Source organism: Stigmatopora argus, chromosome 7 (genome assembly GCF_051989625.1).
Source record: "Stigmatopora argus isolate UIUO_Sarg chromosome 7, RoL_Sarg_1.0, whole genome shotgun sequence".
Lineage (NCBI taxonomy): Eukaryota > Metazoa > Chordata > Actinopteri > Syngnathiformes > Syngnathidae > Stigmatopora > Stigmatopora argus.
Window position 1 is genome coordinate 3,862,958 of NC_135393.1, and position 23,488 is coordinate 3,886,445.

General features: G+C 40.1%; 3 protein-coding genes across 4 annotated transcripts; all 3 read left to right on the forward strand.

The window, feature by feature from the left end:
* Positions 1-171: 171 nt before the first annotated feature.
* ntan1 (N-terminal asparagine amidase) lies at positions 172-4,504 on the forward strand. Of its 2 annotated transcripts, none has more exons than XM_077606218.1 (10): positions 172-348; positions 1,243-1,345; positions 2,493-2,558; positions 2,638-2,746; positions 2,812-2,885; positions 2,959-3,012; positions 3,099-3,152; positions 3,234-3,331; positions 3,536-3,649; positions 3,872-4,504. In XM_077606218.1, the coding sequence occupies exons 1-10, from the start codon at positions 268-270 to the stop codon at positions 4,049-4,051; spliced, it is 933 nt and encodes a 310-aa protein (XP_077462344.1). In that variant the 5' UTR covers positions 172-267; the 3' UTR covers positions 4,052-4,504. The 2 variants fall into 2 exon arrangements, with proteins under 2 accessions (XP_077462344.1, XP_077462345.1); XM_077606219.1 differs by having other exon boundaries at positions 2,962-3,012.
* A 1,168-nt stretch (positions 4,505-5,672) lies between these two features.
* LOC144077001 (mpv17-like protein) lies at positions 5,673-12,255 on the forward strand. The gene is made up of 4 exons (XM_077604422.1): positions 5,673-6,288; positions 7,270-7,340; positions 8,471-8,500; positions 8,695-12,255. The coding sequence occupies exons 1-4, from the start codon at positions 5,982-5,984 to the stop codon at positions 8,929-8,931; spliced, it is 645 nt and encodes a 214-aa protein (XP_077460548.1). The 5' UTR covers positions 5,673-5,981; the 3' UTR covers positions 8,932-12,255.
* A 683-nt stretch (positions 12,256-12,938) lies between these two features.
* Positions 12,939-22,654, forward strand: bmerb1 (bMERB domain containing 1). Its single transcript, XM_077604423.1, has 6 exons — positions 12,939-13,198; positions 16,211-16,331; positions 20,344-20,417; positions 21,780-21,894; positions 21,967-22,046; positions 22,120-22,654. The coding sequence occupies exons 1-6, from the start codon at positions 13,111-13,113 to the stop codon at positions 22,245-22,247; spliced, it is 606 nt and encodes a 201-aa protein (XP_077460549.1). The 5' UTR covers positions 12,939-13,110; the 3' UTR covers positions 22,248-22,654.
* The last annotated feature ends 834 nt before the right edge of the window (positions 22,655-23,488 follow it).

Consider the following 23,488-nt stretch of genomic DNA (forward strand, 5'->3'; position numbering starts at 1 on the left):
GCAGTTTATTTCCCCGCACATGTTTAGTGCATAAAATCAACTGGTTGTGAAGCGTATCTCTTAAATCAGAGTAGTTTTCGTATATGAAAAGTTGCAGTAAGAATAGTGAATATAAATCGTTGTTAGTTTTCACCACATGGTGTCACTGTGCCTTAAACCAAATACATTCATAGAAGAAGACTTTTCCAGTACCCTCACTTTTTAATATCAAGCCTTGTGTTGTCGCTGTTGTGGAATAAGTAATGTAACTTCGCCGTTTTTTGGGACATGCCTTTGCTCATTCAAAATGTTTGCGTGGAGCGTGTAACCTCGACTGCAGATTTATTCGCCAAATATCCACATTTAAAGGTCGGTTTGCACAGTTTGGCTAAAGTCAGCTGCCACTACTAAGCTTCACTAAATGCACGCAATTCTCCTAACTTTTGTCTTGCAAAATGCAGATATATGTACACCTGTTGTAAACGTTTTTAAAGGACTGCATCGATTATAATTTGGCTGACTGGTGACATGCTGTATGGCTGCTATTGACAGCAATAGACATCCAATTCAATTGACCTGAACAGAACAGTTTCTGCTATGTTAATTGCGACAGACGTCAATTCAATTTTTGACTGCAAGGAATCGTTGCCCGCCCTACCAATCAAACATGGATTGGACCTATATTGCCGTCAATGAGTAAAGTTATACGTATAATTTCGTTAAATCTGGGTGGGTCGTCGGGGATTTGTATATTTCAATGTGTTTTATTTGTTTCTCTCCTAGGTAATGAAACATGCATCATCAGGGCTGCCGACTACCCCGGAATTTCAGGAGTCCACCCGGAAACTCTGGGACTCTGGACAACCTCCCTAAACTCCGGAAATCCCCCAAAATTGTCACTTACATTTTTTTGAAGCAACCAAGTACCACATTTCACATTTAAATGCCTTGAAATGCACACCACACCATCGCTTCAGCTTCCGCCATCTTGGTTCAACTGCTCTGTAAAGTGGAAGAATTCGGTAACAAGAGTGCATTGTGAATCATCCGAGTTACAAGTTCTGGCGAATGATTCGTCTTGTGCGACCTCAGCGCATATCGATTCTGCGTGAATTGCATTCACTCCGGATAAAGAAATGGGACAAGGGTACTTCTGAAATGGGGTCAACAGAAGTTGGCAGCTCTGCATCATCATTTATAAAGTGTAGTGTACAGGCCCTTAGTGTGGTGGATTTTGACCATTTTTTATTTCACATTTAATAGGAAAATGCTAAAGCCTTTCGCTCCCAGCCAATCAAAGATGTTGACCCCAAGTGCCTCCTGTATGTGCAACAGAGAGAATTTGCTGCTACAACACCAGCAGATAGTAAGGGGAAAAATAGTTACAGTAATACCTTGAGATATGAGCTTAATGCGTTCCGGGATCGAGTTCGTATGTCAATTTATTTGTATCTCAAATCAAATTTTCCTGTAGAAAATAACAAAATACAAATTAATCCGTTATCATCCTATGAAAAAAAACTAAAAAAATGATATTACAATGGAAAAACATCTTTTTATTTGTTCTAAGCCACCACCTACTCACAAAGACAGAGAGAGACAGAGAGAGACAGAGAGAGAGACAGAGAGAGAGACAGAGAGAGAGACAGAGAGAGACAGACGGAGAGAGAGAGAGACGGAGAGAGAAAGACGGAGAGAGAGAGACGCAGAGAGAGAGAGACGGAGAGAGAGAGACGGAGAGAGAGAGACGGAGCGAGAGAGAGACGGAGAGAGAGAGACGGAGAGAGAGAGACGGAGAGAGGAAAGGAGACAGACTTGATGGACGGCAACTCGCTCGGAACATAACATGAACTTTAAATTTAACTTGAATGAATTTAGATAACTATACACACACTTTAAAATAAGTTTTAATATTACGTTACACTAAATTCAAGCCTTCTAGTGTGATAACTGAGGCAAAGATCTTAATGTATTCCACCGCGGCTTTTGAGTCAGAACTTGCCTCCGTGCCTCAGAACCGAGTGTATCCCAGTTTGTTTTTTAAAATTAGCAAACCAGCCACGACTCGCTTTGGAGGGATCAGCTGGTGTCTTTTTCAGATGCTTGTTTTGCTTTCAAGTACTAGATTTCGCTGTCTTCTTTTCAGATTATCGACTCAATCACGCGATATCCAGTAAAAAATGCAACCTGTACGGCCCAGTGCTCGTAGATATCTTTACTCGAGGGAGATGTGGCGAGAAAGGGAACCATCTCGTATGTTCGTATCTCAAATTTGTCTCGTATCAAGGCAAAATTTAGCTCTGAATTTTCCTCGTATCTCAAATTTCTCGTATGTTGGGACACTTATGTCAAGGTATTACTGTACTAAATTAGTTTATTATACTGCATTATCCATCACTCCTTCCAACAGAGATTACTGGGAGCCAGTCATATCTTCATTGAGGCTAACTCCATTAGCATCTTAAATTAAATGTTTTATATACATTTATCACTCGAGTCTTTTTCTGTACCAGATAGTGTTTCAGTGATTGGATCTGAGGATGCCACCACCTGCCATTTGGTTGTTCTGCGGCACACAGGTTAGACTTGTTTCCTTCTTTTCTCCTGTGTGTTCACTTTCAACCTGTGTAAGAGCTGAAATCCTGTTCTCACCATTAGGAAGTGGAGCTGCTTGTCTTGCACACTGCGATGGCTCCAACACTTGTGCCGAAGTCTCCCTCTTTATCAAATCAGTCACATCTCTGAGTAAATGTTGTAATGAGGGCAGGTATGAAACCCACATGTAGTCAAGTTTTTCATTCTTTCACATGAACTCCAAATTCCTGCAAGTAGACTGGAGCTCCATCTCGTTGGGGGATTTAAAGATGAGGCAATGACATCCCATGAACTCAGCTATAACATACTGGGTACTGTCTAATTAGCTCATGTTTCCCTGCTACAAAACAAAATGATATTCAAGTTAAAGGTATTTTTTTACAGCAGGCTTCCAGCAACTTAAAGATGATATCCACCTAGAAACATGTTGCATCACAGGTGACCTAATAAGATGACGACTTATTGCTCTCTGCTTTCAACATGTCTTTTTCCATCCATTCTTTTGTTCTTTTATTCCTCGGCAGAAATGAATGATGTATTCATCAATGCTGTTCATAGACCTGCAGTTTATGGAATTGGTAATGCGTTTGTTACCAATGATTTATTACTTTTTTTAAGCACACTATGTTAATTTCAATGATTCTGTTTTTTTTCTAAAGGTGTAAATGTTAAAACTGGCGAAGTATTCCCTGCTGCTTTTCCTTGTAAAGGACCAGCTGAGGAGCTGCGGTCAGCACGCTCCTTCTCAGGAGGACAGGTATAGCTGCGTCTCATATCTTAAAGAGATAGTGTAAACCAATTCAAAGAGTATTTAAATATGTTAAATGTTTCTCAAAATGTTTCAACTGGAAAAAAATGAACACCACATTTTCTTCTTAAAAAATGAACACATTTTCTTCTTAAAAAATGAAAGCCACATTTTTTCAAAGATTAATTGATGAATATTTTTATCCCTGTATAGATGGTTGATATTTATGACTCTAGTCGGGAACTTGTCCAAGTTGGGCCTTGCAAGTGGTCTCCCAATATGGAAATTGGCTTTTGGTTGTCACAGGATGATGCCATCATTTTAAAGGTAAATAATCCATGGATAGCAATAATGATCAGCCATTCAATCTGTCAATTAGACATTGTCTACTGCAGGGGTGTCAAACTAGCAGCCTCTTTGGGGGGAAACCAGCCTCTCGGGGGGGTACAATTTGTCCATTGGGGTTATGTTGCCGGACATGTTTGTGTCGGTTTGACTCCTCTGGTAATTTACAGCATATCGAGTGATAACCTTTCGTATCCTGCTTAGTACTTGTCTACATCGCCAAATGCTGAACCACCACACTTTGTCCGCCACATCAAATCCACCATTCAGTTCCTCCTAAAGCACCCAAACTCTGACGGTCTCTTCCCTGGGGGTCAGCCACAACTCTACCGCAGGACTGAAAGCGGCGACTGGGACAGAGTTGTCATTCATGTTGATTCTTGATCCACTCTCATCATACAGTCACCATCTGCTTTTTTCATTGTGTCTTAAACTCCTCCTTAAATGTATTAGAAAGTTTTTTTATCTGGCTGGATCAGAGTAGTACACACGGAAATTATTGTATTTTCTATAATAATCCACAAAAAATTCTGCTTTTGTCTTAATTGATGTAAAACCATCACACATTGCTTCTACTTTGTCATGTTAATGTTCCCGATTGTGTCACTATATTTTGTTTTTAGTCATATGAGTGAAGCCTTTGTTTTTTTTTTCTCGTTTTTTTTCCACAAATTAACAAAGTAATTTTACTGCCTCATGAGTACTATTGATTTGAAAATAACAATAACCTCATAACTCACAGTGAAATTGTTCTCACCTGAGTTCATTCATTCCCAGCATTTATAAATCATATTTACAGTGTGATTTTGTAGTTAGTAAAAGAGAATTTATATTGAACCTTTTATAGGGTGCTCATTTATTTTATCTTAAAATGTCTTGGATCACCTTTGATAACACAGAAAATGAATTTCTCACCCTTTCAGGGGCAACACTCATGTCAGTGGACTTCTATTCTAAAGTTAGCTTCACTGGGGGGGGGGGGGGGGGGACTGGATGTTTATTGCTGTCTATGTCAGTCAAAGAGTTAAGATATGGGTGGTTATAAGGCATTTATGAGCCAAAAAATAAAGTACCTCCCCAAAGCAAATCCACACGGCCTTCACAGTCTGAATCTACCGATCCCCCCCCCCCTTCCCCAATTTATTTCAATTTGTTTTCATTTATTTGGGGAGTTCATTTTCTCTACTGCGTATCCTCACAAGGTTTGTGGTTTTTAAAACTCATCTCATTTTCTGAAGCGCTTTATCCTCACCAGGGTCGCAAGCCAGCTGGCTTCGTGCAGAGGCGGGGGACACCCTGAATTGGTGGCCAGCCAATCGTGGGGCACAAGGAGACAACCGTTCACATTCACACTCATACCTAGGGGCAATTTACAGTGTGCAATCAGCCTACCATACATGTCTTTGGAATGTGGGAGGAAACCAGAAGACCTGGAGAAAACCCACACAGGCCCGAGGAGAACATGCAAACTCCACACAGGTGCACCATCTTGGATTTGGACCCAGGGCTCCCACTGTGAGGCCGACGCCCTAACCACTCATCTGCCGGGCCGCCCTTGGTTTTTAAATTAGATCAGATTAGATAACTTTATTCATTCGGTATTCGGAAAATTTCACTGTCACACAGTGTAGTAGTATATTTGTATTTTATATACACAGTGTATATTTTACCACGAGGTGGTTTATATATTTACTAGTTGAGCTTTTTTAAATGTACATTTTTTTATTACTATGTATTTAAATAGTAATTGATTCTGTCTGTCTTATTCATAATCCACACATGAAAAGATTAACATATGTATTTGCCATCGCCCAGTTTAGGTTTTGGCCTCATTAAAACAGCTGGGTGGCTCCAGTCTATATGCCAATTGACATTCGAGATGTGTGTTCACAAGCCAATTGAAACGTCGCTCTTCCGTATCTGATTTAGTTTAATCCCGCCCAAAAGGCTTCTGAACCAATGAGAATTGAAAATGGGCCGGCATACCAGATAAACACGCCTCGCGAGACGTAGAGTGTGGAGAAAACGGGGTGCATCTACGGATCATTCGACGTGCAAGTACAGTTCTGAATTTCGTCGACATACAGACGATTATTTTATACCATGGGCGTTTTCCATGGAATTGTTTTTATTTTATGGACGTGAAGCTCATTGGATAGATGCCGCGCATGTCATTTTTCTTGTTCTTACCGAATAGCATTGAGCGAAGTGTTTTCATTATGATATAATTTCCATTCACCTTACAAGATAATATCATAGCCGCCTTGACTGTTGTCACTTTATAACACCGTGTTATGTTCTATTTATCGCTCCAATGATGATAAAGGCGGTCGTTAAACACGTCCGTCGGTTCCCTTGGGTCACTAATGTGACGCTGTACGGTTGTTTGTTCGCGGGGGGCGACTTCGTCCATCAATGGTTTTCTCAACGGGAGCAAATGGATTGGAAACACACGCGGAATGTTGCCGTGGTCGCTTTCAGTTTCCATGGCAACTTCAATTTCTTTTGGATGCGCTTTCTGGAGCGCAGATTCCCGGGAAATTCGCCAGGGATGGTGATGAGGAAGCTGTTCCTGGATCAGACCACGGCCGCTCCTTTAGCCACCAGCGTCTTCTACACAGGTCGGTCACTAACCAGTTAAAGGTTAACTTCTAAATGGACTACTTATTTATCTGCTTACACCCCTGACGTCAATCATTCAAGTTCTTCTGTCCCGAGTCGAAGCGCAAAGGTCAATAATTGCACTTTGATTTAGTTAATCCCGCCCAAAAGGCTTCTGAACCAACGAGAACATTTAGACGTCTATACACACTTTAGTACTAGGTTTCTGGTTCCAGAAATCTGGTATACCAGGGGTAGGGAACCTATGGCTCGGGAGCCACAAGTGGCTCTTTTGATGGTTGCATATGGCTCTGAGCTAAAATATGGAAACCGGTGGTGAGAGAGCCGAGTCCCGAATGCACCAATAGGAACGTCACATCGGCACTGTGGCATTGACTTTTTTTTCATTACAGTCTTCTGCATCTATTCTCTCATTGATACTCATTGATATTCATTGATTAGCAACAGTGTAACAATGTTGTCAAAAGAATTCAAAGACTTTTTGTACTTTAAAAGTGGTAAAATGACTAAAAAAATTGGCACATTTTCATGTATTTTGACTTTTAAATTGTGAGTATGGCTCTCAAGGAATAACATTTGAAAATAGTAATTGTTTATGGCTCTCTCTTTCAAAAAGGTTCCTGACCCCTGTAGGTATACTGTAAAAACAAGATGGAGCTATTGAATGCCAAAAATCATATTTAAAGGAAATCACTTTACATCTCATCTTAAGCTACTTCACTGAACATGTGTTCTGCCTTCCGAAGAGAACTGATACAAATGGTTGGTTCAGAAATGTTTTCTTTGATCACGTTTTTTAGACAATCCCTTGTCGACAAAAAATAAAAATAAGACAACGCCTTACATCATGCAAATAACCACCAAAATGATATAACCCACAATGAAAGAGATAAATGCTGTGTAAAATATTTAACCGTGGTTAGTTATATAGTTTGCATTTTATTTGTGAGTTTGATTGTGAGGTGTTCCGTGTTTAACAGGGGTCAGTTTCTTAGAGGGGAAAGATGATATCATGGAAGATTGGAGAAACAAATTCCTGAACACCTACAAGGTTAGTAGAGCGAATACATCCCTGATGTAATTGCTTTCCGTTTCCTTTTCGGTTTTCAATTTTATTTTGATGAAAAATAAATTATATTTTTCCTACTTTTAAGACTGAGAAACCTACGATAGAAAAAAATCAAAGGTTAATAAAATTTGCCAGTCAAGATCATAGCATTCAATTCTGTTCCAGAGTCAAACTGTCATTTTGTAGAACATTCGAGAGATTCTATTTAACAACTACTTTTATTTTATTGAACTACAAGCAAGGGAACAAAAGACAATTGTTGCGCTATTAAAAAATCTCTTTTGAAAAATGGGTGTTTAACAAATAAAATATTGAGTTTACACACTTAGAGAAGGTGAAGAAATGCAATCACTCTTCATTAGGATCCGACAGCCGTTTCTGGCCACCACAAAAAAATGTCAACTCTCTACGTTGCACGGTTTGGACAAACTTACCGAGAGAATCTTAACATACACACACACACCCATCCATAAATCACGGTTTATAAGGATTATAGATGACCGCCGAGGTCGAAGCCTCGCCACCACTTTGGAATGCAGAAGATTGCGCTGCCATATTGGTGTGCTTCAATTGTTTACGCCTTTCCCAACTCGATATGAAATGAGAACTACTCTTTTTTGGCATAATTGGTGAAAAGTGGGTGGCCCGGTGGAGCGAGTGGTTAGCGTGTCGACCTCACAACTCTGGGGTCCTGGGTTCAAATCCAGGTCATGTTCATCTGTGTGGAGTTTGCATGTTCTCCCCGGGCCTGTATGGGTTTCCTCCGGGTACTCCGGTTTCCTCCCACATTCCAAAAAACATGCATGGTAGGCTGATTGGACACTCTAAATTGCCCCTAGGTATGGGTGTGAGTGTGTATGGTTGTCCGTCTCCTTGTGCCCTGAGATCGGCTAGCCACCGAGTCAGGGTGTGTCCTGCCTCTTGCCTGATGTCAGATGGGATAGTCTCCAACACCCCCTGAGGCCCTAGTGAGGATAAAGCGGTTCAGAAGATGAGATGAGATGAGATGAGTTTCTTGCTCAGTGGTCATTTTCAAATGCTGGCTAATTTGGATCAGTCAAACCTTTATGTTTGTCTTCAAGTGGTTCATTTTTTCGTCTTTGTCGTTTCAGACTGGACTAATGTTCTGGCCCTTTATGCAGGTGAATATTAACTCGCTTTGTCTAAGGGATATAATTGGACTCTTGGTCATTGGACGCAATATATGACTAAAAGTCAATGCTTTACAGGGTTTAGTTTTGTCTCTGCCTTGAGTTAAGGTATAATCAGCCTTTGTATTGATTTTAATTCACTAACATGTAAACGTACACTGATGTATAACCTCTGTCTCCTCCAGTGTCTGAACTTTGTCTTGGTGCCTCCGTTTGTGCGGACCACCTTCAGTGGCTGCTGTGCCTTTGTGTGGGCTACTTTCTTGTGCTTCTCGCGTCAGAGCGGCGACGGCACTGCTGGTGCAGCTGTCGCGTGGATGTTCCCCTCCAAAGAAGGCGTCGCCGAGAAGACAGACGATGCAAAAGTGAATGAACGTACCTCCCAAGATAAAGTGGTAAATCCCCCGTCCACATATAAGTGATATCGAAGAAGGTGGGAGTCATAGAGGTGGTAAAGATTAGCTCATGAATCACTCAGGGGTCATTGTTGCTGAGGACATGGTAATTTACTAAATACATTCATTGGCTCAAACATAAGATACAAGTGCACAATTATAAACGACTTAGGTTACGCTAGTAATAGTGCCAATAGAATCTATATCAAGTCAGCATTCTTGTTACAACTTTGGTATTGTAAATCATTATGGTCGTGTAGTTAACAATGTGGCCAGTGGGTGTGTGATCAGAAGGTACTCCTCAATACTTTTTTTAACAATAGGGGGTTGTCATTTGTTGTCTTCCAGAACGTAATTATTAATCATCACGTCTGAAGTTTCATCACATCTCTGATGATTCTTTCTCAGTCTCACAGACGTATATTCTCAAAGAAAGCTGGTGTATGTATGGTATTTATAAATAATGACAACTCATATAGTAACAATATTAAGTAAAATAACTACTGGAAAATAGTTTTTAATGGCAGAATGGCGTTTAAAAAAAGTATCTCCTTTGTTTCCCTGGCGATACCACAATTCGGCTTGGATCCACCAAATATATATGCAAGGTTTATAGTGTAGGAACAATAACACAAACAAAAAAAGTCTCAATTGGAGAGTATTTCACTGGCCGCTAGGGGTCACTATATCTTCAGGAGTTGAATATAATAGTACTACAGAGAGAGTTTTAAAATGGGGAAAAAGGGCAAGTCACAATTGGAGTGTATTGTACTGGCCACTAGGGGGTAGCGTCTACCCTCTGAATTTAAATAAAAGTAGAGAGAGTTTTAAACAAATAATATTAAATAGACACCATTAAAAAAACATCGCGATTATTCACCTTTTGTGGCAGGCCTTAGAACCTATTAACAGCGACAGAATTAGTAAAATAAAATAAAAAAATTAATAGTACAATTGCTTTTTAGTTGTATTACGTAATACAAAAAGGTTGATTGCTGAAATAGCCAGTCAATCTTTTTTGCAAGCTTTAGTTTTATTATTTTTTCACTTATAAACTGGAAAAAAGGGGTTGCTGGAGCCGATCCCAGCTGTCTTTGGGCGAAAGGCAGACTATATCCCTAGACTGGTCACCAGTCAACCGCAAGGGATACAGGGAGATAGACGACCATTTGCACTCACAATCATACCGCCATCAGGCGAGTGAACCACTACATCATCAGGTGGCCTAATGAAAAATTCAGATTTAGGAAATGCAACTGGCAGTAACTACATTTTTCAACTGTAGAAGAGGCCTAAAAGGAGGCTATTTGTATTAATCGATCCTCTTTTTTTCTCTTAGCTGCTGATAGGGTCACAAGGCAAACATGATTTTTTTTCAGCCATTGAAAATGAAAATCAGCACGTGAAATTGTCTTGAAATTGCTGGATGGTGCTAATATCACTACATTGAAGCTGCTAATTAGAGCTGTGCTGATCCACCTTATACTGTAAACACGTAGACATTATGTATTTGTGGGTGTGTCAATATAGAATTTAACAATACTACAATATAACAGTTTGAATTAGATATGATAGCGTAACACTCTTCAAATGCCATGTTTTTGTTACATTTGAAAAATAAGACTAAAATACATTTATTTTCAAATCTACCATCAACGTGATCTGTAACCTCAACTTAAAATAATATATTTTACTGAGGGGAAATAAGAACTAAAACAGAAATGATATGAGTCCACAAGTGTTCAGACACTCTTATAACTAGGTATTTGTTTATCTTTTGAATTGACCATTTACCATACTGTCATTCATTCATCTTCCATACCGGACATCCTCGAAAGGGTTGCGGGGATTGCTGGAGCCTATTCCAGCTGTCTTTGAATGAAAGGCAGACTACACCCTAGACTGGTCGCTAGTCAGTTGTAGGGCACATAGAGACAAACGACCATCCGTACTCCTAATCATACCGCCACCAGCAGGAATTGAGCCCACACCTGCCCGCACTGAAGTCAGGCGAGTGAACCTCTACACCACGAGCCGCCATTACCATCGGAGGGATCTCATTGTTCAAAGGTATCAGGCGGGAGAGGGATAAAAAAAATGTCCTGGGTATTAAATATAAATTTAAACACAGTCATCATCGCGTGAAAAAAATTAAGCACACAGTGACAGGATATTTTTGTTGTTGTTGACTTGTACCGGTCTCAATGATAGAACACGTTATAAAATGATTTATCATGGTCATGTTTTTTTAAATATCACAAGCAGGTTGTAGAGACTATTTATATCATTTTTGTGTGCATTTAATCATGTTTACATTCCTCACAACTATATACAATCATGGAGGTAAGTATCACAAAAACATTTAAACATACATATTGCAACATAAAGATAGTGTGTGCTTACAGTGTATGTATATTTACTCACACAAAGTACGTAATCAGTAAATACACACGCATATACTCTATGTATATAAATGAACATAAATGCATGAAATACATCCTTTTCTTGAATTAGCATACTCATAACTAGGACCAATTTAGAGTGTCCAATCAGCCTACAATGCATGATTTTGGAAGGTGGGAGGAAACTGGAGTACCCGGAGAAAACCCACGCAGACCCGGGGAGAACATGCAAACTCCACACAGGTGGACCGACCTGGATGTCACAGAGGAGGATAGTTTGAACAGCTTTTTCTATAGAGTATAATGGTGCGGTTAATTTTTGTTTGACCAGTCCCATTAAGATGAAGTAAACCTGTATTTTATTTTAATGAATATTGTTTGTCATGGAAGCCTCGTGGTGTAGAAGTTCACTCGCCTGACTTCGGTGCAAGCAGGCACGGGCTCGATTCCCGCTGGTGGCGGTATGATTGTGAGGCTGTATGGTTGTTTTTCTCTCTATGTCCCCTACGGCTGACTGGCGACCATTCTAGGGTGTAGTCTGCCTTTCACCCGAAGTCAGCTGGGTTTGGCTCCAGCATCACCCGCAACCCATTTGAGGATGTGCGGTATGGAAGATGAATGAATGTTGGTCATTACATTGAGTTTAATGGCGACACCTTTCAACTGCACTGAAATGTTTTCTTTTGGTATTATTTCTAAAAAATTATATTTGTTATGTATTAATGTTTAACACTGGAATCATACATTCAAATGACTGAATTCTCTTTTTTCTATGAGCTGTTAATGAGTACTGGTGAAACTGACTATGCACTGATTTTGGTACAATACAGGGGATTTTTCATCAATTATGTGGCCATTTGTAATATTTTACCCTACTTAAGTTATTGTGACTGTGGTAGAAATATACAACATATATATGAATTAATAAATTAAAAAAAACATGAACGTACTTCATTGTGTGAATCTTTGCATTGACTAATTAATTCATTCATTTTCTGAGCCACTTATACTCACAAGGGTCACGGTGGGTGCTGGAGCCTATCCCAGCCAACTTCTAGGCACCTTGGCGGCCAGCCAATTGCAAGGCACAAGGAAATGGACAACCATTCACGCTCACACTCATACCTAAACGCTGACACACATACTACACACACACACAAACACACAAAATATATGCATATTGGCGGCCTGGTGGATGAGTGGTTAGCGTGTCGGCCTCACAGGTCTTGGGTCCTGGGTTCAAATCCAGGTCGGTCCACCTGTGTGGAGTTTGGATGTTCTCCCGGGCCTGCGTGCGTTTCCTCCAGGTACTCCGGTTTCCTCCCACATTCTGAAAAACATGCATGGTAGGCTGATTGGACACTCTAAATTGCCCCTAGGTATGGGTGTGAGTGTCCCCTGGGTGTCCCCTGCCTCTGGCTTGAAGTCAGCTGGGATAGGCTCCAGCACCTTGTCACCCATGGATGCTGCCAGCCTTTCCCCGCTATGAAAAACTTTATGTTCAGTTTCATATATCACTTCCTAATACGTATTCTGTCGGAGCTTTTGAAATTGGCCAATAGAAAAAGTTGAGTTGAGACTCACTTCAACTCAGTGCCAAGGGTTGATTTTCATGTCCTCGTCAGCAATGCGCATGCGCTCTGACTCACCTCCCTCCGAAGCAGTACGTACATCGAGAGACTGAGGAAGCCCCAGATAAAGATGCCCAGTGCCTCAGGCTCAGCCGGCTGAAAACCTGGCTCCGAGGGGGATTTGACTAGCGTTAGACGTGCACATTTAGCATCAGGCAGCTCTCTGTGTGAACATGGAAATGAAGAAGTCTTTTTCAGATACGGAGCGAGCGCTGAGAAGCTACGGCGCCGTGTCGCAAACGGCGTGGACGATGGACAAAGGTGAGCACTGAGCAGCATTCCGGCCGGGAAAAACACTATTGTAGCTATTTCTGCGATAAACTTTAATTCTATATGATGACGTTTGAATACAGCGATTCTGTTTTGAGCTGAGCGTATGCAATGGGCATTCCTGTTTTAAGGCCCATTCACTCGCCTGCGCGCTGGCATGCGCAATTACGAATATTTCTAATGGAAATGCAACATCGTGGAAGAGAAAAAGGAGCTGGATTTGGCGTTTAAATAATGCCTATTATGTTTAAATATTGACGCTTAATGTTCTTAAAATACGATATTTATTTAGAATCACTGAAAACGTACAAATCTTCCTAGAAATCAGCATATATGCTGGTTTTGGTACCAGCAAAACCAGAACCAAAGCTTTAAAAATCCAGCCTTGCATCAAGTAGTCTACCACTGATCCATTAAGATGTTGTCAATTGTAGTAATAAAATGTAATTTTGTGGCACCAAACAGCAGAATTATTATTATTATTTTTAAATCTGTGTGCATGTATAAATTGGCCTGAATGTCAACACTTCTGAGTGTCTGTAGAAAATTAACAGCAAGAAAATGAAGTGTTGAATGGACTCTATTAGAAACATTCTGTGCTATATTCAACACCCAATGCAGGCTTTTCTCTTTGAAACAAGCTATGAAATAATAATAATAATTTTCATTGTAAATAATTAATTACAACTGGGTCAGACCTTACATGATCAAAAAGAAAACCCTGGTCACTTTCTATTTTACATAGATTATTTCGGATGCTTTGTATTTTGTTTTCTTACTGAACCTGAATGACGCAAGTGATGACACAAGTAAGCTCCCCGCTGAGGACAAGTCATCACAAAGGAGCGCATAGTGTGAACCCTGAGGAAGAAAAAAAAGACACAGCTACTGGAAAATAGAGCTTTCTCTCTATGAACAAACACCAGAACATAGAGGTGAAACAGAAGCGTGTCCCTCCTCCCTGGGCACGTTTCTTTTAGGGAGGAGGTAATGCAGTCCAGAGTGTGTTCTGTATGTGTGGCTGATGTGACTGCAGGATGTGTCATCAGCTTGATGTCATGGTGGTGCTGACATTTACCTGACATAGAGCACCCCCCATTGTCTCCAACCTTATTAAATGATATTCCTGTGGCGTACTGATGAGGTTGTTTAATGAATGCAGCGTGGGATGGATTTGTGTATTCATTATGGGCAAGCAGAGGTACTGTCATGTCTGCAGCTTGTGTTGGTGTAAAGTTTTTTCAATGCAGGGACACTGGGGTTTTGTCCTTGTGAGTTTTTTTTTGGAACTGGCTCAAAGCTGTTTTTTAATAGTTGATTCGTTTAAATATGCAAAAATTTGGAAGGAGACACTATCAAAAGCACTGAGTCTTATTGTTCACTGTGCTGCTTAGCCAATGTAGCAACTCTTTTTAAAAAAAAAAATCAAAATTCTGGCAAAGGAAAAAACAAACCCCCTTTCCTGTTTGAGGCTCATGTTTGCTTGCTTGTGGTGAGTCAGCTCCATGCTTGCTGACTGCAGTTTGGGTCTCTGCAGGAGCTCCAGCTGTCTTATGATGTAATAATATTCTGTGTAGCCCAACTGACAGCATTCAGAAGTGTTATTAGTTGGTGATGCAAACAAGCAGCAATGTGGAGTTGTCAATGCACTCTCGTTGATGAATAACAAGTTGAATACTAGGCATCTTGTCTCAAAGCAGCTTTGGCTATAGCTTAGCTATAACTCTATTGAATGAACTGCATTTGGACAAATTCAGGGTCTTCCCCACCTGGTGCTCATAGTTAGCTGGGATTGGCTCCAACACCCCTGTGACCCTTGATAGGATAATCAGTACATAAAATGAATGACTATGAAGACAACCAGAAAACGAATGAATGAATGGATGAATAGTGCAAAAAAACTCAACACAAACTTTGTGCCCAGCTTGGAGTGGAAAGTTGGTGATTTTTTAAAAATCTATTTAAGGTTTTATTGAACATTTTCTGCTACTTTCTGGGTTAAGCCAATCAGGACAGTTCAGTTGCAATCAATTCAAGCCCCAGAGCCTCGTGTATTTTGGCTGGGCCGTTTGTATTTTAAAGGTATGGTTTATGTGTGTATGCTTGGATTTTAATTTGCAATATTTGACAAACAATGGTGGATTTGATTTCATACTTGTACAATGTATGGTAATAGTTGATTGCTCAAACAGTACAGTATGACGATGATGGGATGAAAGTGACCAATGCCTATAAGTTTAAGATTTTCAGATCTTCATTTTTAAAAACTGATCTCGCACCCAAAAAATGTATGACAATTGTCTGTGGGGCTCAAATACAACGGTACTGTAACAAACTGGCAGAGTTGTAGTCATACCTCTACTCACGAATGTCTCTAGGTAGGAAAGTTTCAGGTTACATTTTTTTTTATATGCAAATGAGTGACTCGAGATACGAAAAAGATCCAAGTTCTGAAATCCCCAAAAAGTAAATGCATTTCCTTATCTGTTATTTTATTTTGAATTCCCCTTATTAAGCGATTAAAAACTACACATGCGACATGGCACATTTTCACACACACACACATAGGGGACACGCAAAAGTCTAAAATGTACTACAAAGTTTGCCGCCATCTGGCGGAAAAACGCGAGTATTACATCTATAACGTCCACGGAGGGAGATATTTCAGCGGCGCAGGGCACATTTTCATATGCTTTATTTATTTTAAGACATGAATAAATCATTATAATTTTAAACTTTCCTCAGATCTTTCATACAAAATTAGGACACTTAGACTAATTTTAAAGGGTTTAGTTGGTAGTTGTCTGAGGACCATGGAACAAATTTGAGAATTTACATATAAAGTACACCTCTACTTACGAAATCAAGTTACGAAAAATGTCTTGGGACCAATTAATTTCGTAAGTAGAGGCACGACTGTACTTGAGTGATATGAATCTGCTGCTGTCCTAATATATAGGAGTGAATTAAATTGAGCTACCCTTGTTCGTCTTTGTTTATCAGGTCACTGTGACGTGTCCATGGCCGAGAGCACTATGTGTCCAGAAGAGCTGGAGATGGAGATGGCTCGGATCCAACGCCTTAGGGAGGTCTTAGTGCGTCGGGAATCGGAGCTGCGCTTCATGTGAGTGGCAAACTGTTCTCTTTTATTTTTGAAAGACCAGATGGAGGGTGATTCGATTATATTATAGATCACAAGAATCCGAGCAGCTGTCACTGGTAGGTGGATAATGCTTAATATTTGTTATTGTGATGTACCACCCATTTATACACTACCGATCAGGTCAGGTTTAGATGCTGCTCGATGTAAGTCAATGTATCAGCAATTTTTTTCGACCGGTCAGATTTTAAATTTCCCTTCTTTTTGGTTGGTAAGGGCTTAGTTTATGGAAAAGCTAAAGCAAAAAAAAAACAAGCCAGTAGCCCAGAGGGCACATTAATATATTAATTGAAATATAAGGCTTTCTGATAAGTATGATGCATTGTCTTGCAATATCAATCATTACTTTTGACCTCCTCCAGATATGGATGACACAGTTGTGTGCTGTTATTTTAACTATTTTTGTAGTATATTAAGCATGCTATGCCATTAGTGGTATGAAAAGGTGGATTAAGTCACTGAAGGCCAAGTTACAAAATGAAATGCCCTTCACAGTTGATTATATAGTTCTTTATTAACTTTTTTCATTAGCATTAGTTTCAAGGATTACAGCTAGGCCTATAGATTTATTACACGCAATCATTTCCACTCACAAATTTCCTTTGCTCAAATTGTGAAACTGACTGTCAAAAGAAACTTAACTGAGATATCTGTCCTCTAAAAATGAGGGCAAGCTCAAATATACATGTATAATTATCTAGTCTTTAATTTACCCACAAAACTATTGGCTGCTGTGAAATGTGGAATGTATGTGCTTACTTGTGTTCGACTTTATTGAATGTCAAGCGCGGACCTGACAGCTGCCTTGTCAAAAAGGGTACATCAAAATGTATTGACATGAAATTACCAAAAGTTAAAAAAGAAAATATTGAGGTTATTTATAGAAAATGTGCATTTTATGTCTTTTTGGCATTTCGGGGGGCATTCAAGTGTCTTAAAATGGCAGTTAGAGTTGAGATCTTTTACAATATTGCCTGGGCAATTGTTTTTCTACTATTTTGTATTGGATTGCAATTTGCTACAAATTAAAATCCTTCAAAAAAGTTCATTTTTTTCTGACTTTTTTTTTAAACTAGTCCCACCATCATCCTAAAAAAAACTGACTACAATTGAATTATTACTCCTATTTTGAGTTGTAAATATGTTTTTGTTTGAATGATCAGTTCTGGTAATTGTTGCTGGTACGCATGGGTCGACAGGGTCACATGATGCTGATTGACTTTGTAGAGCTTAATTAGTTGAAGTTCACATGGCCTCATGAGTTTATCATCATGCGGTTTTCCTTTTTTTGTGCCAGCCTGTGTGTTACTTCAGAGGCCATAAAAACACATTGACGCTGTGTAAAACCGGCGGTCAGAGGGGAGACATTTGTGGGATCCACTGTCAGCAATCAGATACTGCAACAATAGGCTGCAGGAAGATCAGCATGCAATGGGAGGGGGAGACTGTGCATGAGTCATCGGGCTGAGGTATGGCTGGGAGAATCAAATGTGTGGCATCCGTCTCAAAAAGAGAGGAGAGAAAAGATGAACGGCCAGGGGGTGGGGGGCTATATTTGCAGGGACCATGAGACGTCAGCAAGGTGTGGATTGATCAGTTACGCATGTTCTCCATCTATTGGGCAGGCTGGTATCTTAAAGACAAGCTCAACAGCAATCCAGGCTCACAAGTCACGCCAATTTCACAGGTTTAGCATTTTTAGCCACAGGAACTTAAAACTGACATTCATCATGTTTGGAATGTTTCCATGTTTTGTGTGATTTATTCGTGGATTCAAACAGTTTGAACCGATTGTTAACTCCCTGCTCTTATTCATTTATTCATCTTCCATACCGCGCATCCTCGAAAGGGTTGCAGGGGTTGCTGGAGCTTATCCCAGCTGATTTCAGGCGAAAGGCAGACTGCACCCTAGGCTGGCCGCCAGTCAGCCCTAGGGCACAGTGAGAGACAAACGACCATACACACTCACAATCATACCGCCACCAGCGGGAATCAAGCCCGCGGCTGCCCACACCGAAGTCAGGCGAGTGAACCTCTACACCACGAGGCGGCTCGCCCTGCTTTTGTTTTATTTTAAATTTACTAATTTCATTTTCCCTTTAAATAACATTTAATCAATTTCTAATGTTACTTTTTCAATAAAAATAAATCTGGTGTCACATACATAAACACTACACTTTGGCTTATGTAGAGCGTACTTATATACCTATCATTAATACGGTGGCCCAGCGGCTGAGTGGTTAGCGCGTTGGCCTCACAGCTCTGGGGTCCTGGGTTCAAATGCAGGTCGGACCACCTGTGTAGAGTTTGCATGTTCTTCCTGAGCCTGCGTGGGTTTTCTCCGGGTACTCCGGTTTCCTCCCACATTCCAAAGACATGCATAGTAGGCTGATTGGACACTCTAAATTGCCCCTAGGTATGAGTGTGAATGGTTGTTTGTTTCCTTGTGCCCTGCGATTGGCTGGCCACCAATTCAGGGTGTCCCCCGCCTCTGGCCCGTAGTCAGTTGGGATAGGCTCCAGCACCCCCCGTGACCCTCGTGAGGATAAAGCGGTTCAGAAAATGAGATGAGAGAGAGATTAATACGGTGACCAGCTATCTGATGGTGTAGACCATGTGTCAAACCGATTCCGCCGAGGGCCGCAGTGGGTCCTGTCTTTGTTCCAACCGATCCAGTGCCAACATTTTAACCAATCAGGTGTCTTCTAAAATAAGTAGCACCTGACTTTAATTAACTGATTACACTTCCAAAAAGTATCCTCTTGTTGAGTTGGAATGAAAACCTGCACCCACTGCGGCCCTTTGAGGACCGGTTTGACACCTCTGACTGTAGACTGTAGAGGTTCAATCGGTGCAAGTAGGCTTGAGCTCGATTCCCACTGGTGGTTGTATGATTGTGAGGGCAAAAGGTGGTCTGTCTCTCTCTTTGCCCAACAGCTGGCTGACTGGCAACCAGTCTAGGGTGTAGTCTACCTTTTGCCCGAAGCCGGCTGGGATAGGCAACCCGCGCTACTCTTACGAGGATGAGCAGTATGGAAGATGAATGAAGATGGTGGACAATGTGACCCAAAAATATGTGTGGTCTTGTTTTGTTCTTTTTAATCAACAAAAAAATTCACATGGACAGTGTTAAGTAGTGTTATATATTTTGTCCAGATTATATAAAGTAAATAGATTTAGATAAAGTATTTTCCATTATTTTCCTAATGCTAGGGTATGTTGTGTTTTAAAAAAAATGGATTCTGCAATATATCACGTTAGACAATTCTCGTATCAATTCAAAATCCATTTGAAACTCTTTACATAAGTGTTTTTGGTGGCAAGAAACAATAGGTGGCTGAAGTCCCATCCACTAGTTGGCAACATGCAGCTGCCCTGCCTGTCAATCTGCCAAAATAACTGAACATACGAGTGTGCTGAAAACTGGGCATATTGAGCAACTTGTGTTCCTTCAAAAGAATCTTGCTTGAACACAAGATAGCGCCGTTTTCCAGCTGAAGTCCCATATTAAATTTTACTACATATATTTCTTCAATGAATGGACAGTAATGAGCAAACCAAAACAGGTGTTTTACCTCAGCATTGTTGCACCCAGATTTTTTGTGTAGTTCTAACTTGAATAACTTAAATTTGTCTTTTGGCCTTGAGGGAGTTAGTTTACCTGGAATTCTCAAGCTGATATTTTGACCTGCCATTAAAAAAATATATTGATGCTAAACATCCTGTCCATTAATGGTTTACTTTGGTGAGGTTTCATAAATAAATGTATATGAATGTACTTCTATGTCCGTTTTGATTACTTTTTCAAAGGGATATATAGCATATAGCATCAGAATGAATCGGGATTTAATCGAAACGTGACCTGTGTATCATGATACGAATCATATCGCTATAAATGAGGCAATACACACACTTAGTATGTTGTTACTTGCACTTTAGTAATTTATGTCTAAATAAATGTCATCTTCTCTTATAGGATGGACGACATACAGCTCTGCAAAGACTTAATGAGTTTAAAACAGGAGTTGAGACAGATTGTTGCAGTCCCAGGTATGGAGCTCAAACCAAAAACACTGCCTGGGAAAAATACACTTCTCTTTCAGCTTTGTGTGACACAAAGCATAAACAAATAGGAGATGAATGACAAGTTTGAGTAGAAAATAGGCGTGCGTCACAGATGCAGTGATATATAAATGGATCCCAGGATAGATGTGATGCGAGAAACTTTCTCACTAAAACACATTTTCAGTTGCAGAGTGTTGATTGGGCTGTGAATGTAACAGACCTTGTCGTCAACTACATCAATTTCTCAAGCGTCACTCAGTCTAATAAAAGATTTTGACCAAAATCTCTGACGCTGAATGATGATCATCTTTATACTGGTATATACCCTATTTTTCTAACTTTAAGTCACACCGACCCACAAATGCACAATGAGGAGTCAAAAAAAACACTGGAGTATAAATCCCAAGGAGTAACATATTGTAGTACAGTCATACCTCTACTTACAAATGCCTCTAGGTACAAAATTTTCAGGTTACGAATTTTTTTATATGCAAGTGAGTGACTAGAGATATGAAAAAGATCCAAGTTAGGAAATCCCCAAAAAGTAAATGCATTTCCTTATCCGTTATTTTATTTTGAATTCCCCTTATTAAGCAATTAAAAACTGTACAAATGCAATATGGCGCATATTTACACACACACACACACACACACACACACACACTTTATTTATTTTAAGACATTAATAAATCATTGCCTTATAATTTTCTCTCAATTTTGTGTTTCCTCACATCTTTCATACAAAATTGGGACACTGACCAATTTTAAAGGTTTTAGTTGGTAGTTGTCTGAGGACTGTGGAACAAATTAGAGAATTTACATATAAAGTACACCTCTACTTACGAAATTTTCAAGTTACGAAGTCTTGGAAAGTAGAGGTATGACTGTATATTGTTTTTGTTTGTCTCAACTTATATCCATTACTTCAATTTGCATTAGCCACATACATGCTGCATTTCCTGCCTTGACTTTTTTTAAATCAAAACATCACCCGACCTCTTTGCCAGCTTCTTCCCAAGTGTCCTAGCCACAGGGGATACACAGTGTAGCGGACCTTTTGATAGCATGAAATGCTGATGTTTGTGCTCATTTTTCAAGCAGAAGCCGAGGCACTCAGTAGTGGCTCTGGAACAAGAACACTGCTTCCCATTTCATTTTCATATGTCTGGGATGATATAACCCACGCAGCACTCATATTTGCTTATGTAAAACGTAAGGTCATTTAGAGGTCAAAACCTTACAATGATAATGCTCACTTCCTATGAATGTTAAAGCATTAACAATGTTTATTTGTGTGGTTATAATTTGCATTTATGTAGAACTGTGCATTTTCTGCTGTTCCTGTAGAGAAAGATAAAAGCAACAAGGACAAACAGCAGGAAGAAGATTTGATACTCAAGATCCATAAACTGGTGCAGAAGAGGGATTTCTTGGTAGATGATGCCGAGGTGGAGAGATTAAGGTAGATATAAGAAGGTAAAGACTGATAGCATTTTAATGATTTCCAATAAATGTTAATATTACTCTGACTCAGGGAGCAGGAAGAGGACAAGGAGATGGCAGAGTTCCTCAGACTTAAACTGATGCCACTGGAGAATCTTAAAGTCAAACAAAGTGAGTGAAACATTTGTGCCCCAACAAAAGCCACCAACTAAACTGCAAAATGTTCTCTCCCTTTTCTTTTCAGCACAACCAGATCTCCCAAAGCCGAAAAGACAAGTCTCGGAGCCTCCACTGAACAAACCTTACATCACTAAATCAGGTGTAGCTATGATTAAGGACTGCTGTGGCGCCACCCAGTGTTCTATCATGTAATTGCCCACGCCACAAATTCAGCAAATGTCACTTCTGTTAATGGGAAAACCCATTTAGCTTTGTTTTCCCAAACTGTACATAAGTCATCTTTGCAATGCAAGTACAGAGAGTCAGGAAAACCAGTGTTTATCGTTGTGAAGGTCAATGGGTATTCAGTAATCTCCTGCATATATTCATAGTTCAATTTACGCAAAATGGTTTCACATTTCTGTTGAATCAATCCAGCTATTCACCAAACAAACCAAATTCAACTTTTTACAACTTGTGCCAGTTCATTGTAATTAGAAATTCAAAATATTTTGCAGGAAAAACTCACTAAAAAAAAGTATTGGGTTCATTTCCAATTAAAATATCGTTTCCCAATATATTATTTCGTTCTACAGTGGACATAAAATACACATAAGAATCAGGACGACGATCTTCACGAGCATCGATCTGTAATTTCGAATGAGGAAAAAAAAGTCACAAAACGACCCAAATTAAGCCATTTGGATGTTTGCTACCAAGCGCCACCTATTGAACATTCTCAGTTGTTCTTGTTTAACACAACTTGGGGTTTTAAAATGCAACTAAAACATTACAATCATAATTGAAACATCTGCAAAATGCAGTAACAGAGTCAAACAGTTTCAATGCTAAGCCTGCGATTAGCCAATCGTGCAGATTGTTTTTCTCGTGTGATGAAAAAACGGGCAGCCCACCTGCTGAGTGGTTAGTGCGTCGGCCTCACAGTGGGGGTCCTGGGTTCAAATCCAGGTCAGTCCACCTGTGTGGAGTTTGCATGTTCTCCCCGGGCCTGCGTAGTTTTTTTTCCAGGTACTCCGGTTTCCTCCCTCATTCCAACGACATGCATGGTAGGTTGATTGGACACTCTAAATAGCCCCTAGGTATGAGTGTGAGCGTGAATGGTTGTTTGTCTTCTTGCGCCTTGCGATTGGCTGGCCACCAATTCAGGGTGTCCCCCCGCCTCTGGCCCAGAGTCAGCTGGGATAGGCTCCAGCACCCCCCTAGTGAGGATTAAGAGGTTCAGAAAATGAGATGAGATGATGAAAACAACTTGCTCGCCACTGGATATTTGAAACTGAATTATTCAAAATAATTACTGTGAACAACTTGTGTTTTTCGAACTCTGAAGCAGGATCAATTTTTGCGTTGCTTGCTCACTCGTACTTGTTACACTGGCCTCACCATACTGAGAATTACTGATTGTGCAAATATAATGCAATCCTCTTGTAAATACC